Raw genomic sequence first — 25,754 nt, forward strand, 5'->3', positions numbered from 1 at the left:
AGCGCATTTCTGAATTTACCTTTTTATCTACATATATATTTTACATTTGGCAATGTACTTGATTTTGCGGACGCCGTTTTCCGCCAAAAACGCAAAATAGAATACATAGCCAAAGGGGTAAAGACAGTTTTAGAATACGTTTACAGTATAATCATCTTTATATTGCAAGTTAATTTTGTCAAATTACGACGTCCAAATTCATGCTATACATATTACAACAATTCTTATTATATGTTAGAAACTGGTAACCAACCAGTATGCTCTAAATCACATTGTATTCGATCGTTTCGTTTTTAGAATGTCCCTTTTAGTATCATCATCATATATCTATCTCTCTCTTTCTTTCTTTCTCTCTCTCCCAAACTTGCGTATATACTTTGCTATGTTGTCGCTGATAAGTTTTAAGGCATATCTCTCTCTCTCTCTCTCTCTCTCTCTCTCTCTCTCTCTCAAAACGTCTGAATATTTTGTTAATCATTTAATGAAACAAATTAGAAACATTAAAAGGTATAGGAATGTACATCACTTATTTACATAATTATATAATTTTTGCAAATTTCGGATAATCGGCTTAAAAATTTACAGCGCCAATCTGAAACATACAGGTAGTTATATTTCATGGTTCAAAAATTTATTTCAATGAATTTATTTTCACTTTTATGTAGTCAAAATTGATATTAGTTTTCTTTAAATTCCGTTTCGTTTCGTTTTGATTTTTGGTTTCGTTTCGTTTGATTTCGTTTCGTTTCGATTGATTTCGTTTCGTTTCGATTGGTTTCGTTTCGTTTCGTTTGATTTCGTTTCGTTTCGTTTCGTTTCGATTTCGTTTCGCACTTTACAGGCGCCCCAGTAATCCACTAGTAAATATAGCAGTCATGTACTCGCACATAAACAGACGTCAATTAATAGTGTACAATACATTTATGCACTGTTTGTTACGTCCTCATTTATTTTATATTGCAGTCTTGAGAGGCAAAAATGTAATTACTCAAGTCTATACAATCCTTTTTTTTTTTATCATAAATCATCAGACAACCAAAAAATCACTGCAATTCTACATCATTACACAATGTCTTTAATGCATAAATCCTATACTTTATTATACAATGTACCTCAATATGATTATTCTATATAACACGTCACCTGATTGGTCTAGGGAATCACGTGACAGGGCGAACAAAACGTCGTGTCTCCCGGGAAATAAATATCGTGTCTCACCTCTTCGAAAATCTCGGGATTTTTCATTACAAAGGTAGGAAAATGCCAATATAAGCATACGATGTCGACAAATATGATTCAATCAAAATTATTAAACCATTTAAATTCTATTCATGCCACTAAAACAATTTTGTTACAATTTATGAAAGAAAAGAGAGACAATAAGAAAAAAAACCAATCACGTCGTAATTGCTTTCGACCAGTCGAAAATTATTATAATTCGACTTATTTTGTAAAGTCGTATGTTGTTCTGTATAATAAAACTTTTATTGCATGAATGTTCGGGAACTATGAAGATTTATTCCCCCAGAAAAATCACATTTTCCTTGGGCATAGCCCTCGAGAAATATGATATTTCTTGGGGGGAAAAATCTTCTCATTTTCCTCACCATCATGCAAGTAAATGTATAATGGCTTTTATGCAATTTTTAAAAAATGACAACAAATGGATTCTACATCATTACAAAAATGGATTCTACATCAATACACTGTCTTTTATGCGTAAATCCCAACAAATGGATCTATATCATTACTCTGTCTTTTATGCACAATCACTACAAATTGATTCTACATCATTACACAAATGGATTCTACATCATCATCATTACACTTTGTCTTTTATGCATAAATCCATACGAATGATCATATAGAATTACATTATGTCTTTTATTTGCGAAAACTTCGGGCTTACGTAACAGGCATGAATTTCGTTACGTCTCTAAGTGAAGACGTGGCCGACTGAATGGCGAATATAATGGCCGAATAGTGCTTCTTGACCACTTCCCAGCGCTGGGCTTCATTGGGGCTTCCGCTTATTTCAAAAGTTGAGTCTATCAACCCTGGAAAACTACTTCCAGCGTACACGTTCACACTGCTCTCGGCAAAAAGGACGTGTCTAAAAGGAAAGACGATAATCACATCTCAAAACTTTATTGAATACTATACTCTGTCTAGAGTTTTTGCTTCCACCACTTTTCGCTTGATATTTTGATAATCATAAATACCTTTGTGCTCAAAATACGTTTATAAATCCACTAATATGAAAAATGTCCAAATAATCTGTTTTGAAACGCCCCCTTCTACCGCTTCAGGTTTCAATACACAACCCAAAATAGAAAGTCAACGGGGATTTTGCATTGCATCAGCCATGAATAAGCCCGGATGATAACGTTGAAAAATTGTGAGTTCCGAAAGGTGAAAGGTGAAATCTTCGTAAAAAAAATTATGAGTGAAAAATGATAATGTGTCAAGATATCTTGGATTTTTCCCTTTCATAAATTTTAACTGTATTTCTTTCACACATATGTCTATTTCAATTAAAAATCATCAACAAGAGGCACATGGGGCCACATCGCTCAATGAGCAACAATGATTTTAAATGGACGTTCAAAAGATATTATGCCATATGGTCCCTTGGTAGAATAACAAAAAATAAATATTGTAAAGTATTCGAATTTTACACGTTTTTTCATACACGTAATTTTTGACATTTTACCTTTATGGAATACTATTTTTACCGAGAATAAGGAAATCCTACGCAAGATATAAAACTAAACATTTGGCAGGGGTACACTGTTAACTTCCAATTTCCTACATGTATATTTTCGTTCTGCGCCCTCTCCCCCCACTTTAAAAAGCGATCAAAATATATGAGAGCATATAGGTACATTTTCTTCCTCAACTACTTACTTGTTATTGTATTTTTAAAAAAAATATTTTATAATAGTAATTGTATTTTATTACAAAAATTCCTATAGATGTGAAGAAGAAAATTGTACCTCAATGCGCTCAATTCCTCAAATTAAAAATATTCAAAAATCTAATTTGTCTTTCCCATCATAATTAAACGACTGTTGTTTACCTGGAGTAAACTCGTGTGACTTTTATAACCTTACTCACACTTGATTGATGAATACACTGGAATGAAAAATGTTGTCACGTGACACGGTAAAGAGCTTTAAAAATCCATGTATTGACAGGCATATCACTCTATTTTACTAAGGCCCACCCATTATCTTCATCTTTATTCAAAAATAACAAATGGCTACAAACCAGGATAATACCGAACCCGAAGCTATTACGCCTTTCCTTTATTTTTATTTTCGTAATAACTCAGATTTAAAACAGAGTTAGCCCATAATTTTTGCAATTTATATTTTCCTTTCCATAAGGATTATTTATGCTAAATTACGTTGAATTTGACGCAGTAGTTCTTGAGCATTAGGTTTTTAAAAATGTACCCCCTTTTTCTACATTTTCGAGGTTTTCTCCTCTTTGAATAAAGATCAGTCTTTCATTTCTGCAATTTATATTTGCCTTTCCATAAGGATGCTTTGTGCCAAATTTGGTTGAAATTGGCCAAGAAGTTTTAGAGAAGAAGTTCAAAATGTAAAAAGTTTACAGACGGACGGACAGACGGATGATGGACAAAATGTGATCAGAATAGTTTACTTGAGCTTTCAGCTCAGGTGAGCTAAAGACAATAACTTGGACATACTTTAGTGTATTGATACCACAACTGCCGCTATTAAAGCAAACATTGCTAGCTTTTATGTATTACGACACGTGTCACTGGAAAGTACCTTGCTTGGGGTCTGTTCGGAATACCGACTGGGTCCGTAAATGCCCGATCTAGTTGCAGAAGCTGGTCATTTATCTTTCTAACATCGTATGGACTAAAAGAGTTGAAAACACAACATTTATTATGTCATGCATGTATATTTAGATTTCAAGTAAGATTATTGATAAAAAACAAGAGGCCCATGGGGCCAAATCGCTCACCTGAGCAACAATGACTTTATATGCCTTTAGGCATTCAAAGATTATTTTGCCATATAGTCCCTCGGTAGAATAACAACAACAAAAAATACCGTAAAAAAATCCAAATTTTACACTTATTTTACACTTAATCTTTGACCTTGTACCTTTACGAAATACCATATTTACCGAAAATAAGATCATATGCAATATATTTAAACTAATTTTTTGGTAGGAGTTCACGGTTAACCTCCGGTTCTCTTTATTTTAGTCTTTAATTTAATTGGTTTTCCATTTTAAATGATTGTCGTTTACCTGGTGCGAATTCATTTCGTATGTTATTTTATAAGAAATGAATTCAATATTTATCAGTTTAATAAAAGTTTTGGGTGCGTATATAAACCGCGAATATATACATGCGCGGATCGAGCATTGTTTTTCCAAAAGGGATCCGGGGAGTATTTGAATGTGTGTGTGCGTGTGTGTGTGTGTGTGTGTGTGTGTGGTGGGGAGGGGGGAGGGGGGGGGGGGGCTTGCGACCCTTCGCGCATGGTATAAAATGATTAGATGACTAAGGCCGTGTGGCCAAGGTGGCTTTTATCTCCATTTATATCTTAAATGTAATCATTTTCGCTTGCCAAGTGTTTCCAATTCGCACTGCTCATCATTTTTTACAATGACAAAATTAACTTAGGTTTGAGCAATGGAGTCGAAGTAATGACTATGATTTATTAAAGGCGTGTATCTAAAAAAGCTATAGGGTGCTATATATACAAGTATTTTCCAGTTTTCGATTATTCTGGCGGGGGCTCTTCATTTTTGAAATTCACCTCGCTCTCAAGCAAGCGATTTACCATAGAACCCCCCCCCCCCTCCAAAAAAAAATTCTATTTTCCTTATCTGCATTTAAAAGTTATTTTGTAGTGAAAATTTAAAGTGGTATGTGCAATTAACATGATTGAAATGATATAAAGTTGTGGCTCTCAACTTCAAACAACTTATGATTTTTCTGCAGCGTTACCTTGTACCAAGAAACCACAGACGATGAAGAAATTGTCCTCCCAAAAAATCGTATGAATTCAACTGACAGGCCCATGAAGGAAAATTGGCGATTTTAAACTTATTAGTGTTTTATATAAAGCAGAAATGATACAATCGACTAAACTTAAGATGCTTTTTGATGTTTGATTAATGGTATTTCTAAAAAAATAACTGAAAAATAAGTTAGACGCGAAATAGAAAATTGGGACAGCGCTGGACATATGAACGGACGGACGGACGGACAGACGAACGACGGACAAAATGTGTTCAGAAAAGCTTACTTGAGCGTTCAACTCAGGTAAGCTAAAAATTGCATATTAAAACTGCAAACTGTATATACTGGTATAGGAGCATGACATATTGAGGGAAAGAACTTATGTGTAAACGTAGAACGTTAATTTCAAATTGCAATCAAAAGATCATTTAAAATTAGAAAAGACAGTTGCCAGTGAAATACTGTCTTACTTTGATTTTCTCACATTCATTTGCATGGTGTAAAAAGCATCAACTTCTTTCGTAAAATTTCGAGCAGCTTCAAAAAGTTTATCTACAATCGAGAAAAAATCACTAACCTTAAGTATCTTATTGAAACCTAATGTAAAAATGCATATGTTTGTATGATGTTAAATTGCTTTTTTCTTTCATGTAAAAACCTGTAAGCACCTTAGTCCTAGCAATTTTCGCTGAAATCAAGAATTCATAAAATGTGCCATTCATTTAGGCTTAAGTATCTTTTATTTTTACTTTTAATGTTGTGATTTTAAAAAACAAGCAGTGAGCAGTGAACCTAAGCTCATTTTGGTCCTCATGATAGCTCCAGTTTCTGATGAATTCAGCTGCCTTACAAGCCCCTCTAGCACTCTGGAGTAGTCCCGTACATCGAATGGAATGATCAGAGAGTCGGCCAGATTGCGAGCCAGCTCTCCCCAGATTTGTCCCATTGCTTTATGAGTCTAAAACACACGAAACAAAATATGCATTCAAGAAACACTATTCATTGTCAAAGCCATGCGCAATAAATCAATTTTGTATCATTAACAAATACAATCTCATTAAATACAAAGTTAGCGACAAACCTGAAATCCTGGGTCTAATAATTTATCCACAGCATAAAACGTTTCGTATTTTGAGTGATACAGAGGATAAGAACCAATTTTGTACTTATCCTAAAAAAACAAATAGGTCTAAATGTAATAGCTGAGCTGACAAAAAGTTTTAATTGCCATCATTTATTAATCGATATTAATGATAACTCCATTTATATTCAACTTTAGAAAATTTTCAGTTTACAGAGCGATCATAATATAATACCTCATCATAGGTGTACGTCAAATCCACGGACGGCAAACCAAACTGCTGTACAAAAGATGCAAAGTCACTTCCAGAGCCCAGTGGTGAAATCCTGTTCATATATAAAGCAGAACCTTCAGTCTCCGTGAGTTTAGTCTTAGATGGATAGTGCTAATTCTCATGCAGAAAGCTAGGAGCTTTTAAAGAGGCTTACTTTGGTTGAGTTTTGTCTTCATTGGGGGTCGTCATCTTCCAGTTGTCGTAAACACTGCGTCCTGCCTGGGCAGTATTTGGGTTTGGTACCTTTTTCGTGGCTTCATACAAGGCGTGATGAACGAGAGGTGTCGCCCCACCATCGAGCGTGTAATTGCCTAGCAAGACATGTGTCCAGTTTGAATATACAATATGCAATATGTGTGTAATAAACTAGCAAGACATGTGTCCAGTTTAAATATGAGTATACTGGAGGGCCGTAAAACAGTTCTCTAAAGTGAGATTTTAATAAATTCATTTAGATAAGATGCAAATTAGCTAGTAGTTGCACATGCGTACCTGTGACAGCTATATCAACGTTGAGGTAAGCGACCGCCCTCTCGGCCAAGTTTTTGATGTATTGCTGTAACGTGGAACCAGACGAGACAGTAAATCCAGCTGATACATCGTTAACGCTTTAATATTTTTCAATTGTGTGCTTAACACAGTGTGCATTTCTATTAAATTTTGTAATCCTCGACACTTAATCAATATTTGAATTTATGTCGGTGATTGATTTTGATATTTTGCATCTTCAAAATCGAATATATAAGAACGAATGAAGATGGTTAAAAGTGGTATTAATTAAGGTATACAAATGATTAATGGAAAAAGCAATGAGGATATAGGACTAAAAGCCAGGAATCACATGCATGTACCTCAACCCACTCTGTAGATCCAATAAGCCCGTACTCCTCCGCTCCCCAGCTACAGAAAATGATGGTGCGACGTGGCCGCCATTTCTCTAATAAATTCAAAACAATACGAGAACTTTTTGGAAAAAATGTACACACAATAAAAAGAACCTAAATTTACTGGTATTTATTTCCATAGACAAGTCCTTTATATGTTATAATTATCATAACCTACTTGCTCGAACAAGATTCCCCATCACTCGGGACACCTCTTTCATTACAGCTGTTCCACTCGAAGGATCGATTGCTCCGAACACCCAGGCATCACGATGGTTGCCCAGCAACACGTATCTGTCTGTGTAAAGGAGGCAATAAAGACTTTTATGTAAATTATAAAAAAACCAGTTTCTTTATTCATAATAATAAAGCATAAAGCAAAAACTTTTCAAGTCTAAAATTATCTTCGTGTACAGATTTCTAGTAGATGATGAGACCGATTCCTGTTAATGTACATGTATGAAAACAAATAATTAAAAGGTATTCAAAATATTTTGACTTCTTATGTTAATGTCCTTTAGAAAATTTAGATTACTGGGAATCAAAATTGTACATGACAAATTTTGATTCCCAATAATCTAAATTTTTGTAAAGGACGAACAAAGTTTGATTCCCAATAATCTAATTTTTGTCAAGGATAATAATAATATACATACTCGGAAAATATCATACGTGAATTCAAATGTTATTTCATCAAAATATTAAACCGAAAATATAACAATATACGGGTATTATGATTTTTTTGTTTACAGATACAGGCACTCTGATAGAGTGTTCATGAATATTTTATTTTTAATGTAAAAAAAAAAAGAACATATGCGAACCTGGTTCCACACTGCCTCTGATCACGCCGAACGCGTTGTACGTTGTTCTGCGAATATTTCTTGTTGAAATCCTTATTCTGATTTTCCTAGAATGGTAGAGAATAACCTCCTCGCTAATATATTTCTCAATTAAGACGCCTCTAAAAATCTATTGTAGATCCTACAATAACATGGGATATGGGATTGGTCTGGTAGCTTACTCACCAACCAGCATTCTTCAGGGGTCCCCCAAACTTGTATGTAATGTTGATACCGCCTCTCCAAGATTCAGGTACCTCATCTCCTCCCATGTAACTAGTGAATGCAATAAACATGCGTGTACATGAAGTAGATGTATTGTTATGGTTAATGTAAAATATGCATCTTATTTCGAAAAATAAATAATTTCAATGAACTGTGATTATAAAACAAACTAACTACACAAAACCTAAAGCTTTCAAAATTTTGTAACAAGCGTCACTAGATAGCGTGCCGAAACAAATCTCTTTATTACTGACTACACCATAGAAATATGAACGAAGCTTTAAAATAAAACTTTTCCATTCCAATAGATTATGAAAGGTATCCAAAAATTACGCCAGTTTTAAAGAAGCACCTGATCAGTTTTTCCGCCAGACCGTAGCCGATGGGATGGACGGGGATGCTGGGGAGCAGGTCCCCCTTCAGTGATTCCTCGTCCACTCGATAGGCCGTATCTACAATCACGTTGTACACCTTGATTTTAATTTACTAGTATTCAGATACAGTATACAAAGTTTACACAATTCTTTACACAATATTGTTAGGTTATTGCAGAATATGCCATAGAACTTTATGAAATATTGTTCTACAATAGTTACCTGTCGACGGGTAGCCTGGAGTGAGAGGGTCCCCTTTACCCATGAAGGTGGTGCCCCTCTGGGTGCCTGATTCGGGGAGCCACCAGGTATCTGGATACACTTTGGGATCAACACCGTAGGTGTAGTCCTTGGGATCGGAGAATAGGATGATGCCAGAGGCTCCATAACGTGTGGCCAAGCGTACCTACATGTACACGTGTTTTGTTGATTAAAAAAACCCACAGACTCAATAATCTTGTGCACAATTATTTCCTATTTCGTTAAAGAGTAACCAACCAATTTGTTCAATCGATTTGTATTGTCGAGTGTCCCATTTTTAATACTTTTTCCTCAAATATTTCAAAAACATGTTTGATTTTCAAATTTATTAAAACGGTACATGTAGTTATAGTTACTTGTGTGTACATGTCAGATATATACACCTGTAGAGCACATCATTTATAAATAGTTATTTTTTTTTTAAGTATAGGCATGTTTCTAGACCATCATGCCACTTCATTTTATTTAGTCAACACTGCCCTTCTCTCCTTGTCGTATCGGTAGACACGGTCAAGTTCTTCAAATTACAAACTACTGTGTAAATATTTTGAGACGTCCTCGGCTACCATGACCTACTGCACGGCGCCCTCCCTTACCTTGTCTCCGCGGAAGATTTTCCCGTATCTAGCGATAACGATCTTTCCCGTCACGTTTATGCTCTTGTTGCTAACCAGCCACTGATAATCCTCCACCCGGCCATAGTTCACGTACATCAGCTCCGACTGCAAGGTCAAGTTCAAGGTCATTTAGTTGCCAAAAACCATGTAAGATTATTTGAACTGGCCATAATAAACACAAAAAAAGTTTGACCCAAGCTATTAAGAAATATGCTAAGATCGATACAATATATCTATAGTTTACATTTGTATCTATATACATACCAAATTTCAGACGAAATGAAAATTATCTACCGGATATCTCTACAAAATTAACATTTAAGAAGTATCATTTATGCCAAAAATGTTGATAAAATTTTCATCCTTTGTATCCTTACTCATTTCACAAATTTGTAGCATTCAATTCTTTAAAACGATTTTTTTTTTTATCAGTTTTCCTTTCTAATTTCTATCCTTAACAGTTACACTATCCTTATTGTTGCCACATGCACCTGACGTGTTAAACTTATTATCATGCTTATGATATGTTTTCCATGCGATTTCAAAAATATGTAACCTCTATACGTAGGTGGGCTTTCTTACTTCCCAGAGTCAAAATGTAAAATAAAATCGCAATTACCATAATTATGTTCAAGTTTTGATAATGATGCTGATATGGTTCAGAAATAGAGTATTTTGAAAACATCCCACTGAATTTTCAGTTTTCCTTAATCTATTCCCTTAAAAAGTGGTCCTGACCTGAATACAAAATTTATATGGTTCTCATCTATATAAGGCTTCATGCTAAAGCTTGATTGTTGTTTTAGACAAAATGATACAAAGTTGAAAAGCTGATGTTCGCGACGATGACTGCAACACACGTTAGAAAAATCTTGATATGAGATCAGCTAAAATGAGATTTGGTCAAACATTAAGTCAGGTATCAGACTGGACCACTGAGTTAGTACCCATTCTTACGGATGTGTGAAGAAAATATAGGTACATGTAGTATGATGTATTCTTACAGATGTTATATTTCCGGGCGCTGAAAAAGCATTGAAAGGCGGCACCACATTGGACTTATTTTCACTGGGATGTAGAATGGGTTCGTACAGGGCTGACTCCCATTCGATGTCATCATTTTCGTTGTATACAAATATCCTGTTCATTACGTTAGGGTCCGTGGTGTTAGGATAAGACAACAGAACGTCATACGGAGTAATAAATGCTTCGTCCAGGCCCTCATTCTTCCAAAAATCGTGAATTTCTTTGGCTTGCTTGTAGTCAGCATCTGTTCCAGCCAAGTGAGGAAATTCGGACAAATCTCTTAAAAAAAAACATGACATAAAACAGCAATGGCGCCATTTGCTGCCTATCAGCAACAAATACTGTGGAGTGTGGACTCATTAGAATAGTGGAATTGGTGGATTTGTAAACGCCCTCCAATGAACCTTTAGAAAATTAATTCGACGAAAATTACATCCCCATCAAAACTAAATTATTTCACAGTACTTATGACATTAAAATGCCATTGACAAAGATCACTGGAGTTAATCTATCAACTTGCTTAGAGATATAGGTTCTCATTAACGGGAGACTAAAAATTATTTTAAAAAACATGAAATGCTAAGGTTCTGATTAATTAAAAACAGCAGGTATTTTATGCTGAAATATAAAAGAAAAAATGACAACGCCCATTCCACTAGTTACCGTGAAGATACGACATTGAAATATTTGATACACATTTCATTATATATACATCGACTACTTTTGCCACTATGCGCCCCTCCAATACTGCGGCCTGCAGGGATCGGCAATGATCTTTTAAAACCGTAATTGGAGGTCCTGGATATACCGATAAATCCAGCGCTTGGGCTATAGATATAGCCTATTATAATTCATCGGAGAATTTTTAAGGGCAATTAATGAAAGTGCTCAAGTTTAACCAGCAGTTCAGTTCTTCACTTATTAACAATCTGTAATCTAAATTAATGATAGATTAATTAATATGAATTATCAAATGTTAAAACACAGTTCAATAAGTAGTTTGCTGTAAGATGTATAATGATATATGCCCCGGTAAATGAAGTCATTATTTTGTATTTTTCATTATCTTGAGTCAAGGAAAAAATTATCTCACATGCATATATAATTTGCAGTTGGGGCATGATAAGTAAGTTACAGCTGAATTAAACAACGTCTTCTATCTGCTCTTTAAAAGGCCGTGACATAGTTTTCTTTAAATGGGGCATCAACCTTTAGTTTATTCGAGACTTCGTCTATATCAATGGAAAAATCTTTTCAATTACGTTCTGTACATGTTTACCTTCTAGAACCACCCCTAGTCGAACATAAACAGAGTGAAGTTTATCAACCTCACCAATCTAGTACCATGCTTATTGTTGTAAACTGCTTTTAAAAACTTTCAACAGAATAAATTGTCAGCCGATTCGCATCACAGAGCAGACAACCACAAATACTTATATTTGCAAATTAGATTTTTAGTGACGTAAATCATGCACCATATTATATTAACGATGTTTTATTCTGATGAAATATTTGTCAAAAGCAGTCGTTGTTTGCAACTTACCTTAGGTATTCCCGAATTTTTTCCGCATCAATTTGATTGATGATCTCCTCACTAATCCTTGGATCAGCTTCCTTGTTGTAGGACAACTGTCCAGAATCCTCGGAATTTGATTTCTCGTCACAGATGGCGTAGCGACCAATGAGGATACCCAGGCCGATTCCAACTGCCATCGTCACAACAGAAAACGCAGCAAAGGACCGCCTGGCTGTCGCCTTGTTCTTCTTCTCAAAGAAGACTTGGCTTGAATCGTGAAAATCCATCTTTGTAGTGGTTAGGAAAAACTAATACAAACTATTTTGCATTGTTAAATGCTTGAATGATTTCTGACTTTTTAGAATCAGTTTGTTACACCGCAAGTGCGCATTTTATAGACGCACACAGCCGCTCATGGGACCTTCGGGTGTACTTCTGAGAAGGAGAGCGGCTTTAAATTTAAAGTGCGCATCATTTGCATATGTAAATATTGATGCTCGATATAAATATAAAAATTACAGAAATAGGTGACACATCTCTTGATAATTTCAGTTGAAATATAAGTTTTCCAAAGCAAAAAATATCAAGATTTGTCTGTTATTATGACAACAGGTACTATATCATCATGGAAACCTAATTTAAACAGTTAAAAATGAGAAACCCCTTCATGAAATTCATCAGAAAAATCTTTTTAACGTACATTCAAAATGTGAAGGTTAATTATTTACAGTGAAGATCATCAGATGGCAGATAAAAACAGAGAGTGTAAGACAACGGATTCTATGCAGGAGCACGACCCTTTTGACTTACACATGTATACTCAAGCGTACACATATCATTACCAGAGCCCTGAAGTTGATGCGGCCAATATTTGCCGATTCAACCAATTTTGACAACTGATTTGCCTTGTAAATCAAAGTATTAAATCAATGCTTTTATACTGATATATCATGAATTAGAAAATAAATGCACGCCATTGCAGGCACAAGGGGCTGCCCCCCCCCTCCCCTCCCCACTTTTTTGCGCAGCAAAGATTTTTCTTAAATTTACAAACAATACTTGAATTAACATGGAGTTTCCCCCTTCTTTTCTGTGACCATGTAAAAACTGAATTGAAAATAAGGAAGTAAACAGTGAAATTGAAGTGAAAAGTATACCTAACCCCCCCCCCCTCCCCCCAACGGATTAGGGTTTTCAGGTCAGGATTTTGAAAAGTTACAGGATTTTGGATGAGTCTGCGCCCCCCCCCCCCACTTTAAAAAACGATGCTACGTGCCTGCATAGAAAGAACATTCCAATATTCCATATTGTAAAAAAAGAATGATGAGAACGAAAAACTTAGATTAAATGGCTGTTTGACAAACACTTACACATGACCAATGTACTGAGAACCAAAATTAGCTCTTTTTTCCAGTCTCTTAAACCTAAAATAAAAGATGCTGTTTCTCTAGAATAACAGTTTTCATGTTTAAATTGGCGTTAACGCAACAAGACACCGAAGACTTTTTAAAAACTTATCAAAATTTTCAGACCATGTTGAAAATAAAACAAAGCAACTTAATACTAACTTCATACTGCTCTCTTGCTATAAAGTAATCTTCTGATGAAAAAACAACGTTATTAACATTCATACAAATGGCAGTATTATAATAATCATGAGGGATAAAATGAAGTTGAACCTTTGCGATTGGCAGGCACAGAGCATCAAGGGGAGGGGGGGGGCTACCCCCTTGCTTTTTTGTTGCAATATTATTAAAACAATTACATATAAAACTTATTAAACAAACTAGTGACTGACTCTCAAATTTCATTTCATCATTAGAAATGTATATTTAAAGCATTGTAAATAATAAAACCAGAAAAATAGAATTTGACCAAAATCGTGACTGAGAAAGGTCAATATACTTAGTTTAATACTATATATGTTTTAGCATTATCATCATTTAGTTTTTTTGTTATATTGAATCAACAAGAGGCCCATGGGCCACGTCGCTCACCTGAGCAACAATAGGCATGATAAAATCAGCTTAATGGAGTCATAGTAAACAAATGTGAACAATGTGGTATATTACATGTATTACATGGAGATCCTGTATAAATAAAAGTTCATTTTTGCCTCTCCCCCCCCCCCCCCCCGTTGTGACCCCATCCTACCCCCAGGGATTATTATTTGAACAAACTTGAATCTACACAACCTGACGATGCTTCCACACATGATTGATTAGTATCTGAGAGAAGGATTTTAACAGACTGTTTACAATATAATCCTATGTTCAAATTTGACCACCAAGTTTCAGCTTTCCTGGCTGATTGGTTTCTGAGAAGAAGATTTTTAAAGATTTACTCTATATATTTCTATGTAAAATTTGACCCCCAATTGTGGCCCTACCCTACCCCCGGGGGTCATGATTTTCACAACTTTGATTTTACACTACCTGAGGATGCTTCCACATAAGTTTCAGATTTCTTGGCAAAATGGTTCATGAGAAGATTTTTAACGACTTACTCAATATATTCCTATGTTAAATTTGCCCCCCCCCCCCCCCCATGTGCCCGCCCTTCCCCTGGGCGTCATGTTCTTAACAACTTTGAATCTACGCTACCTGAGGATGCTTCAACATAAGGTTCAGCTTTCCTGGCTGATTGGTTTTTGAGAAGATTTTAAAAGATTTACTCTATATATTCCTATGTAATAATTCCAACCCCCCCTCCCATTGTGGGCCCGCACTACCCCCGGGAGTCATGATTTTCACAACTTTGAATCTACATTACTTAAGTATGTCTCCATTTAACTTTTAGCTTCCCTAGCTGATTGGATTCTGAGAAGAAGATTTTTAAGGATTTTCTCTATATATTCCTTTGTCAAATTCGACCCCCATTGTGGGCCCACCCTACCCCTGGGAGTCTTGATTTTCACAACTTTGAGAATACACTACCTGAGGATGTCTCCACACAAGTGTCAGCTTTCCTGGCTGATTGGTTTGTGAGAATAAGATTTTTAAGGATTTACTCTATATATTTCTATGTAAAAATTCGACCCCCCCCCCATTGTGACCCCATCCTACCCCCGGGGGTCATGATTTTCACAACTTTGAATCTTTACTACCCGAGGATGCTTCCACACAAGTTTCAGCGTTCCTGGCCAATTGGTTATTGAGAAGAAGACTTTTAAAGATTTACTCTATATATTCTTATGTAAAAATCGACCCTCCCCCCCCCATTGTGGCCCCACCCTATCCCCGGAGGTTATGATTTTCACAACTTTGTATCTACATTGCCTGAGGGTGCTTCCACACAAATTTCAACTTTCCTGGCCAAATGGTTCTTGAGAGGAAGATTTTTAAAGATTTACTCTATATATTCTATGTTAAATTCGACCCCCAATTGTGGCCCCATCCTACCACCAGGGGTCATGATTTTCACAACTTTGAATCTACACTACCAGAGGATGGTTCCACAAAAATTTCAGCTTTCCTTGTCAACTGGTTATTGAGAAGGAGATTTTTAAAGATTTCTAAAAAAAATTCAATAATTTCTAATTACTAGTATCTCCCCTTTTAAAAGGGCGTGGTCCTCAATTTTCACGACTTTTAATCCCCTTTGCCTAAGGTCAGTAAGGGTGCATTGTGCCTAGTTTGGTTGAAATTGGTCTGATGAATATGTTAAAATGTGAAAAGTTTACAGAAAGACGGACGGACGAACAGATGGACGACAGACAAAATGTGATCAGAATAGCTCACCAGCGCTTTCAGCTCAGGTGAGCTAAAAATGGGTAGGGATTTATAAAAAAGATTGTATCATGATCCTGGATACTTAAGTGTCTAATACAACCTGTCTACCATGCTGAATTAATATTACGATTTTAAAGTCTTTCATAGTTCAGATTCAGTCAATATTTAATAACCATAAAAAACATTTTTTTTTCAATATCGAATAAAATTACCGATCAAACATTACATAAAATAACGGGATATTCTTTCATTTATGAAAGTTAAAGTGTTTTGATGTCAGGCGTTATCAAAGAGTATTAAAACAGGTCACAATCAAACAAAATAATATAATTTATTATTATTATATGAATAAACAATGAACAAAAAACAACATTTTTCAATAGATGACAAATGTCTTATTAGCATAGTGTTATTTTGCCCGTTTGTATTTTGGTCCGCTTAAGGGTGTTATTTACTCAGGGTTTGAGTTCTCAAATTCCGATTGTTAAAAGTTCAATGTAATGAGTGAAATTTGTTCTAAACACAAAAAGTATTTATGAAATGAATTATTCAATAGTTTTACTTTATTATGGAATTATGCTCAAACAAAAATTGACTTTTAGCCAAACAGAGGAAATTCGGACTAAATTTTGCAGATTTTGTTTTCTACTAAAAGTTTTTTGGCAGTAGTCTAATATTAAAAGTTAGGATTTTATATTTAAGTCTACGTAATTTTGCATATTTTCCGTTGGTTTTACCTCACTTATTCATTAAAATAATCTTATGGCACGAATAATTATAATATTGAAAAATGCTTAAAAACGATAAAAGACATCATATCTCAAAATTTTGATCATTGACCTCATATGAATTTTATGCCAACAGAATAAGGTAAATATAAGTAGTTCAATATCATAAATGTTTTTGTATTATCATCTTTCAATTTTTTGTAAAATTGAATCAAAAATGGGTAGAGATTTGAAAACTGATAGAGGAAATTCGGACTGAATTATTTTTAAAAATTGATGCTGAAATCTTAATGTTGTGAACTTATTTAGTGCTTCTACCATTCGTAAACTCTATCTTATTTTTTGAAGTGTTTAATTATTTGTAATATTTTTATAATTAAGAAAATCTCAATCGTAGTGTAAAATTTTATGGGATTTTTCTTGAATTTTCAATAAATATTCAATGACCATTAACTCAAAAAGTAGGTCATTGACCTACTTTTCTGAAAGTGAAAAATAACAATACAAGCAAAGGTCTATAACACACAATAGATGGTTTTTTATTATCATCAGTGGATTTTTTTTTTCATTCTGAGTGAACGTCATCCTTAAGTTGATTTCAAGAAATTACTTCCAACAATATCTTTATATTCATTTACCTGGTGGTACATGTAGTTATCCCAGTACAAATGCAAAACTACTATTTAATTTATATGACACCTTTGTATAGTGAAATTTCTGCTTATACATGTACTTCCAACCTTAAATTGAAAAAATTACAAGACACTTCGTTATACTGTTATGATAAAATCCATATTCTTAGTCTGATATATTATTGCACAATGTCCGAGTATTTTGAATAAATTGATTTGAAATCAAATCCTTTCCCCGGTTGCCGTGGTGCTAAGCAGATGAAAGTAATTGACTCCCCTGGATGGGATACACGTTCATCGTAGATTAACTCCAAGCCTAAGCAGATACCCAATTTCAGCTGGGTAGACTGAGACAATGTAGATTAAGTGCCTTGTGTAAGTGCACAGCACGCAACATCAAGTAACTTCAGCGGGTTTTGAACCAGCGACCTTTCGGTTACTCACATAACGCCTATGACCATAGACCATGTGCTCCACATCTTGAATCAAAAATATCATATAATAGAAAATTCATAAAGTCCTTTGTATGTCGATCCATTGCAGCTTTCGTCAAGAAGTTTACCTGAAATGAAAAATTTTTCACCAGCGTTTGGAGTTGTGGACAAGAAGTCCCATACACCGTCGTGTTTTTGCACGTCCAGATTTTGCTTTTTGAGTACGAGACTAAGATTTCGAGAACATTTTAATCTGATGCGAACCCTGGTGTTACGTGGGAGTTCATACCTCAACGGCTCAAGGAGGCGGCACTGAAACTCTCGCGCCGCTCTGTAACATCTTGGTAATTTGTTAGTCCCTAGTAGTGTTTGCGTTGACCCAAGTAAGTAGGTCAATATTGTTTTATATTTATCATCATCTAATTTAACCATTATTTGTAGTTTATAATACCCTTCTTTTGGAAGTCTAGCACGAGCATACAAATTGCCGCCATTGATTTCTGTCAGGACATAATTGTCGCTTTCCTTGACGAGATTTTCGGCATGAGTCAGTCTACTTGAAGCTTCTAGTTCTTTTTCCAGTGGTACTTTAATCTCTAGCTCTCCGTTTTCTGCCATGATCAAGGGGCATACATTATTAAGGATAAGTCCATGGTTCGCCAAACCCACTGAAGGTCCCCATATTCCCCAGTGGTACGGGAAGGCACGCACGAGCCCATCTGTACTTAAACATTTGATGACGTATGAAACTAAAAGGAACGCCTCTTCGTCATTTTCGGGATTTGCCAAAATGCGAAGTGAAAATTTTCCAACTGATGGTGGTCTTACGACAATTTTATAAACATCCGGGCCACATTTGTAGGCGTATGAATATGCTCTGTTACTCTCTCCTTTTTCTGGAATAAGCTCTCCGTTGAGGACTGATAGAGTCTTTCTGCTTTTCAGTTCAAAAATGGACACAGCATTTGTAAATACAACATTAGACTGGTGTGACACGAACTCTACGCCCCACTCGATGGCTCTCATACTTGGCTTGATATATGCATTAAACTTATCCAAAGGCCACGGCTCCTGAAGAAGCTGCCACGCTATAGCCATATTTATGTCGCGTTCGTAAGGAAAGTGTGTTAAAATAAAATGATCTGGATCCATAAAGTAAAAATGATCATGATAATCAAAGTGAAATTTCTTCATTTCGTCACAGTTTCCAGCTCCCCACGTACAATCCACGAAGCGCCATTCTCCATCCACGTGAACTGCGTTCCACGTGTGAGTGGTGGCGTGACCTAATTCGAATCGGGTATCTGGGTTGTAGTCGTAGCCTTTAGCATAACCGGATATTTTTTGTACAGTAATGTTAGCACATCTGTAAAAACAAACCAATTAGAATACTGAGGTGTTAATCAAAATTTGTTTTGATTTGCTTTTGATTTTATAAAAAAAAGTAATTTAAGGCTCTTGACGAAAAAACTATTCTATAAATCATATATACATGTAATTTAAAGCAAAAACTTTAAAAAAGGTTATTAGTGTTTGCATGTTATATCTATTGCGTTAATGGATAAACTTATCCTTGTTACCACGGAATGCAATTAATTGCCAGGCATTTGTTACTTGAAAAAAAGCACCACACACCTACATAAAGCAGAAAACAGGTTGGCGTAACCTATGCAAACTGACGTTTTTAGTTTAAGAACCGACTCAGCATCAGTGGGTTTCCTTTTACCTTGGAACAAAGCCGCTGTGTCATACCTGTTCAAAACAAATACAAAGAGTTAGTGACAATCATCAGGGTTGTTAATTTCTATGAAATTATATGAAAAATACTTTTTATATTGGTTTCATTTTTTATCATAGGGAAAATATAATTAATAGTTGAAAAATCATTATTTAATAAAACAAATGTTTAAAATGTGCTTTTTTCAAGATTCTAAGATTTCTTCCCATATCTTGACATTAAGCTTGCTAACCGCTTTCCATTACTTTCAGTTCTTTCATTACGATATCATAGGATATGCTGATACAAGTTGAATCTAAATATACCTAAGTCGAGTCGTGGTGATATGGTATCAACTGTCAGACCATTAATATCTACATTAATTTTGAATCCCTACGATATTTGGGGAATGTCTGTTTCCATGTATATGTATAACAAGCATATTTGACAAAGCCAAAAGATCAATAAGCAAAAAGAATTCTAGAGGCACCATATGTAAACTAAAATCTTCAACAATTCATTTAAAACTACTTGCGATATGTTGTTCGTGATCCATCTATAGAAAAGCCGACATTTTTCCATGTCGTTTTTGGCGGGTTTTATGACATATCTGCATAGCGCTTCAACAGAACTTTCCATAGACTTTGGCACCTGAAAAACAGACAAAGAAACCATTTCATGAAATTTATCAAAGAAATAAAAATTCATCTGCTTTTTTGCAATTTCTTATCTTGGTGTCATAGTTTACTTTCGTGTAAACGACTGTTTTCCATTTGGCTGATGTGATTTATTATCTCAATTAGTAGACATGAAAGATCCACTTTTAACTTCATACAAGTTTCCATGTTGAAATTTTTTTTTTTTTAAATCACCATGAAACCAACTTTAAAAATTGTATACAGTTTGTCATTTGATCACTTCATTAATATAAATAAATCTCTACTCTATACTTTAAAATGGAAATGTATTCTGTATATAATTACATGTATTTTTATTTTATTTTCCAAGCATAACGACTTTTTAATAAAAGTGATATCTTTTACTTATAAATAACTAACTGTTCATATCTCCTTATCTTACACCCATATCATGAGCTTATTATCTAGAGTTGACATTTCTCCTTAATGACTCGTATTAATAATAATATACGTCATCACCAATCACACCGACAAATTTCAGCTCGCTTCAATAGCCTAATAAATCAATAATTTTTACAACATTCGCAATACGCATATAACTTTAAGAAAAGTGATGTTTGGGATACATTCATGCCAAATTTCAAGTCGATATGTCTTAAAATGACAGAGATATACGTCATTATCCTCTCGAAGTCGCCAGTTTTGTTTTACTCGGACATTTACCGGTCCAGGGCTCCCGATGGGTTTTTGCCTACGACAACAACAACATTTGTATATGTCCGAATTAAAAAACAAACAAAACTGGCGACTTGGAGAGAAGAATTACGTATATTTTAAGACCTATCAACATTCGGCATGAGTGTATCTCAGATATCACTTATCTGAAAGCTCATCTGCGGATCTAGAAAAATTTTCCGGGGGCGGGGGGTCCGACGGTAATTTGAGTTTGCCCGGGGGGGGGGGGGGGGGGGTCCGGGGCATATTTTTGGTAATTTTATAATGTAATTTAAAGAAATTTGAATTTTACAGGGGAGGGGGGGGGGTCGGACCCCCTAACCCTCCCTCTAGATCCGCGCATGAAGCTACATGCATATTGCAAATGTTATACAAATTAATTTAGGCTGGCAGTTTTTTTTTATCTTGGTCAGAGTTCAACCCCTTTCTTTTTTTCTGGTTACATTGAAATTAATGTTAAAACGGGCTTGGCCCCTGTGATTTCGATAAGACAGTTTTTTTTTTTAAATTTTATGACTTCAAACGAATATAAGTATGTAGAATATACATGTGTATCTTTTGACTTCAGAAATATTCCATCAACGTGCTTTGAACTACATGTACCTTTAAAGCATGGTCGTCTAATGTTTGAAATATGATGTCGTCTGGAATAATTTCTCTTCGTCTGGTTTTCGGTGGTTTTGGCGGGTAAATGCCATTGTCTGGTGTCACTGTTAATTGCGGTGTCAAGACGAACACATTTTTAGGACTTGGTTCGATGAAATCGACAGGGGGGTCTTTAAATGTGACAGACTTCTTTCGAGATTCCCCTTCTGCTGGTTTGGTTTGACCACAGCCCATTCTGCTGGTCCACTTACTTGCGTCGTATCCTGTTTTGGGGATACGGCTGTATATAATTGATGACGTCAACTGGAGGTTCCTTAAAGACCACTGTCTTCTCCTTCTTTTTGGAGTCTGGAAGTTGTTGTATGGGTTGGTGCTTAGTGTTTCCACAACCCATTTATTACAATGAAAAGAACCTCACAACTGAAACAAGAATTATACAGTCTTATCCAATCGCAACTTCTCGGGCCTTTCCGGCAGGCTCGGAAAAACACCTCGAATGTATTTACATTACCGGATGTTAGAATTTTTTACAAAATGGAGTCGCTTCCCATTAAAATAAGTATCGGTTAGACAGCCTTATAAGTCGCTTGTGTGTTGTATTTTAGGGTATATCATTTACTTTAATGAAGTCTAGCTTACATCTCAACAGATCGTAAAATGTGTTGTATTAAATCAAGTTTTATAAAAAGGGGGGTTGTCATGGACGCCTAGGTAATACATTCGAGGTGTTTTTCCGAGCTTGCCGGAAAGGCCCGAGAAGCTGCGATTGAGTCTTATCATGAGTTACATTACTTACTTATATAATTAGTTACATGTACTAGCTATTGGTTTACATTCATAGGTTTGATGACGTCAATATAGATAGTTGGTACACCTTTTTTTTCATTTAGTTTTATCACGCATTGTACAACACCATTATAGAAATAGGATACACCAACAGTAGAATTCCATCCATCAAATTCTACTGTATAAACACTTAAAACGGAATGATTTAATGGAAGGGTGTAGGGTCTATATATAAGTAAAGGTAGCAAGGGACAGGTTTCGGATAAAGTATCCGTCAACATTTTTGTAAAATTGAGAGTTGCTGTACTAGAAGGCTTATGGGTGTTGCTAAAATTCATGAAATGATTTTTAATGATTATCATTAGTTAGAGGGGTGTCTCTTGTTGAAATTGATATGCAATATGTAGGCCCCATATGTTAGGTACATGAGAATCAGAAGTAAAATGCGAAACCACACACACAAACACACACACACACATATATATATATATTATATATTCTCGGTACGGAAGTTCACCCCTTTGCAGGGAATTAGGTGGAGGAGGTCTATAAAGCTGAAAAATTATGAAAAATTAGCAAAATATGAAAGGGTCAAAATCTTATTAAACCAGTATGTAGAGAATTTTACAGGTTTCGACTAGTAATTTTCTTCAGAAATTTGTGATTGGCCTTATAAAGAGTGAATTAAAGGTATTTGTGCTGAATGGGAACTGAGGAAATTCTAGTTACAGAGTTCCGAAGACACCCCTAGCTACAATGAATTGTATAAAAAAAAAAAAATGCCCCGTGCCACCAAAGGTCTTCTTTACAGAAGAATTTCCCCTTTATATTTGTAAAGCTGACACCAGAGAGCGATTTTGTTCTGCAATCAAATCAATTAGAATACAGTGTAAATCTTTTTCGTGTACTTATTTCAATGAAAATACTTATCTAAGGTACGTATGAATTTCATGAAAGAGAAAACGCGGTGTATTTAATGAATGAATCAAATATTTAATTTAAAAAATCATTACCCGTTAAAAAGATTTCATTCATTCAAGCTACAAATGTGAAAGTCTGCACGTATGTGTATTCTTAACACGCAATTTGCCTCAGTGTAAAGTCTTAATCCCCCCCCCCCCCCCCAATTCTCTATTCTAATCAGCTACAGCAATATTGACAACTTGCATCCATTTGAATGGTACTCGAACAATGTTTAAATTTTCCTACCTCATAAATGACATTTTTTGTGAGATTCTTCTCTTATTCCCGGTGGTAACTACCTTGCGACAGTCGGGGGTTCGTGATTTTCCACAATCGAAGGGTTTAATTCTTTGACTTCTACACGTACAGTAATCTTTTTTACATATATACCGATAACTGACTCAATACATGTGTAACATGTGCTCAACGGTTCTATTTGAAACGCTGCCATAAAATCCACTAAAATCCAAACAATGGTATATTTAAATTTCCTTCACCAAGGTTGGAAAGGTAGTTTAAAGATATGGGTACATGTATTTAACGTTCCTTTCCTTGTAAATATATCTATACATGAACAGATTTAACAGCGAAGGAAAATTAGGAATTAATTTTCATGGGTCAAAACGGAGTTTAAAAATACAATTTTTGTGTATGTGCCTGTGTGTGTGTGTGTGTGAGTGAGAAAGAGAGAGAGAGAGAGAGAGAGAGAGAGAGAGAGAGAGAGAGAGAGAGAGAGAGAGAGAGAGAGAGGGGGGGGGGTTGGGATACTTCCATTTTGTGACGCACTATGTTCTTTCAATTTGGACACTAAAGAAAGTGAACTACATTACTTGGTATAATTTTACATTTGTTTTCATCACAAAACTATTTCCTGACAACATACAGGCACATGAATTAGATTTTTAAACGTCAGATTTTGAGCCGTTTGTCGCGAGTTCGAAACTGAATGAAGACTTAACAATTAAAATAATTGCAAAGTATGTTTTGGATTAAATCTGCATGTAAAATTTGAAAATATTGAAACGCAATCTAAATAAAAATACACCTTTTATCTCGCTCTTTTATATACTGTCGCTCGTGAAAGGCGTGGGTGATAATCATATTATAACAAAGATGAAATATATAGGGTTAATTAGAATAATTGAAACGGTGATCATACATGTAATTTGACTATGTTGTTCTTTAAAACTTTTATAGAAAATGTCCCCTACCACATATAAAAGACACAGAAGGCTAAAGACAACAAAAGGGATTACAAACATGAATAAGATCCTACCTGTACCAAGCATAGAAGAGGTCCTATCCAAGCAATATCTCTTACACTCGAGTTTATTTGGTTCTGTCATAACGTGTGCATATTCAAAAAGTTTAAATCAAAATGATTTATTCGCAGAAGTACATTGTGTATTATTATAATTGAAGGGCCTTCTCTATAGTGCACAGATTTAAGATTAATTTGGCTAAAGTGTCTACTATTTAAAGATAAACATAACCTGAATTCGGATTGTCACAATTGCAACCAATTTAGGTTTTAGATCAACATGCACTGTATTTTAATTGTGAACTTTAATTGCATGTGATTATCCTATTTTATGATAAAGTGATTTTTATATAACTAATTATTACTGAATATATTTGTTTTATCAATTTTTTTTAATCCTATATCCATGTTGAAATTAAACAAGGCAAACTCTAAAATGTTCAACATTATTTATGAATTTATTGATGTTTAAAAATGCGTGGCCTGGCTAGGCTATAAAAGAACATCGGCGAAACTACATGTACAAGAATAAAATATGGCATACATATAACTAAATTCATGTATAAGTTATACCTGTACATTTGATGATAAAAAATAACTTTATTTAGAAATTTCTTAGGTACAGGCCTGGAAAATATGTTGTCGATGACAGTATCTACAGGATCAACGCATGACAATATACTGCATGTTAAAAATGATTTTTAAAAAACCTCACGCTTTGACCTTTGCGTTATGTTGTTGGTTATCAATAATGCACCAGATTATGATTAAAGCTGCTTGGTCCGATTTTTTGTTTTTTAAAGTATCAAATAATTTTCCATACAAACCAATTATCTTAGAAATTTATGGACTTTCTCTTATTTACACCAGCAGAATCGGTCTCCTTTCAAAGTTAGAAATATTTTAAGTAAATAAAATAATTTCTTTTTTCTCTTTTATGTTTTTTGTTTAAATGCCCACAAGGAGAGTTTCAGTGTGCCGCTGGGGATTGGGAATGGGAGGTTGTTTTAATAAAACATGTCACATAAAACCTACCTTGAAAATTATTTTCATCTATTTTCCTGTACCTTTTCAATATCAGGTCATGCACTGTTATGATCTTTATAAGTTTTTCGCTAAAATTATAGGTTTCATGGTCCTTTTTCGTATACAGTTGAAACAAAATACCTGAGTTAGCGCTGGAATCACACATCAAAAATACCAATCGCAACTTCTCGGGCCTTTCCGGCCAGCTCGGAAAAACACCTCGAATGTATTAACTAAGCGTCCATGACAACACCCCCCCCCTTTTTTTTAAATAAAAATTGATATAAATACAACACATTTTACGATCTGTTGAGATGTGAGCTATACTTCATTAAAGTAAACGATGTCCATTAAAATATAACACAGAAGCGACATACAAGACTGTC

The 25,754-nt window shown here is 35.0% G+C and overlaps 2 protein-coding genes across 4 annotated transcripts; both read right to left on the reverse strand.

Moving 5' to 3' along the window:
- Positions 1-1,059: 1,059 nt before the first annotated feature.
- LOC128175987 (N-acetylated-alpha-linked acidic dipeptidase 2-like) lies at positions 1,060-12,552 on the reverse strand. Its single transcript, XM_052841927.1, has 17 exons — positions 12,139-12,552; positions 10,574-10,874; positions 9,549-9,674; positions 8,914-9,097; positions 8,670-8,769; positions 8,279-8,368; positions 8,075-8,160; positions 7,429-7,548; positions 7,218-7,303; positions 6,859-6,922; positions 6,521-6,677; positions 6,328-6,418; positions 6,093-6,182; positions 5,804-5,969; positions 5,482-5,563; positions 3,801-3,893; positions 1,060-2,113 (listed from the first exon to the last, which is right to left on the reverse strand). Exons 1-17 carry the CDS (start codon positions 12,396-12,398, stop codon positions 1,906-1,908), a joined length of 2,304 nt encoding a protein of 767 aa, XP_052697887.1. The 5' UTR covers positions 12,399-12,552; the 3' UTR covers positions 1,060-1,905.
- Positions 12,553-16,159: 3,607 nt separating this feature from the next.
- On the reverse strand, positions 16,160-24,483 carry LOC128178888 (kyphoscoliosis peptidase-like). 3 transcript variants are annotated; one of them, XM_052846278.1, is made up of 5 exons: positions 24,358-24,483; positions 21,330-21,752; positions 19,889-20,004; positions 19,272-19,388; positions 16,160-19,002 (listed from the first exon to the last, which is right to left on the reverse strand). In XM_052846278.1, the coding sequence occupies exons 2-5, from the start codon at positions 21,564-21,566 to the stop codon at positions 17,697-17,699; spliced, it is 1,776 nt and encodes a 591-aa protein (XP_052702238.1). In that variant the 5' UTR covers positions 21,567-21,752; positions 24,358-24,483; the 3' UTR covers positions 16,160-17,696. The 3 variants fall into 3 exon arrangements, with proteins under 3 accessions (XP_052702238.1, XP_052702239.1, XP_052702237.1); XM_052846279.1 differs by lacking the exon at positions 24,358-24,483 and adding an exon at positions 23,328-23,517 and having other exon boundaries at positions 19,317-19,388; XM_052846277.1 differs by lacking the exon at positions 24,358-24,483 and adding an exon at positions 23,328-23,517.
- Positions 24,484-25,754: the final 1,271 nt, after the last annotated feature.

The sequence above is a fragment of the Crassostrea angulata genome, chromosome 3, assembly GCF_025612915.1.
Source record: "Crassostrea angulata isolate pt1a10 chromosome 3, ASM2561291v2, whole genome shotgun sequence".
NCBI lineage: Eukaryota > Metazoa > Mollusca > Bivalvia > Ostreida > Ostreidae > Magallana > Magallana angulata.

Bases quoted from the DNA above. Each gene is read 5' to 3' on its own strand.
- LOC128178888 (XM_052846278.1), bottom strand. From the start codon at position 21,566: ATGGGCTGTGGTCAAACCAAACCAGCAGAAGGGGAATCTCGAAAGAAG. The intron at 19,389-19,888 runs GCAAGTAGTTTT...TGTTTTGAACAG, and splicing joins TGGATCACGAACAACATATC to GTATGACACAGCGGCTTTGT. The intron at 19,003-19,271 runs GTGTGTGGTGCT...TTGTTTTTACAG, and splicing joins CTGTTTTCTGCTTTATGTAG to ATGTGCTAACATTACTGTAC.
- LOC128175987 (XM_052841927.1), bottom strand. From the start codon at position 12,398: ATGGATTTTCACGATTCAAGCCAAGTCTTCTTTGAGAAGAAGAACAAG. The intron at 5,970-6,092 runs GTTTGTCGCTAA...CGTGTGTTTTAG, and splicing joins TATTAGACCCAGGATTTCAG to ACTCATAAAGCAATGGGACA. The intron at 2,114-3,800 runs GTACTTTCCAGT...CTTTCCTTTTAG, and splicing joins CCGAACAGACCCCAAGCAAG to ACACGTCCTTTTTGCCGAGA.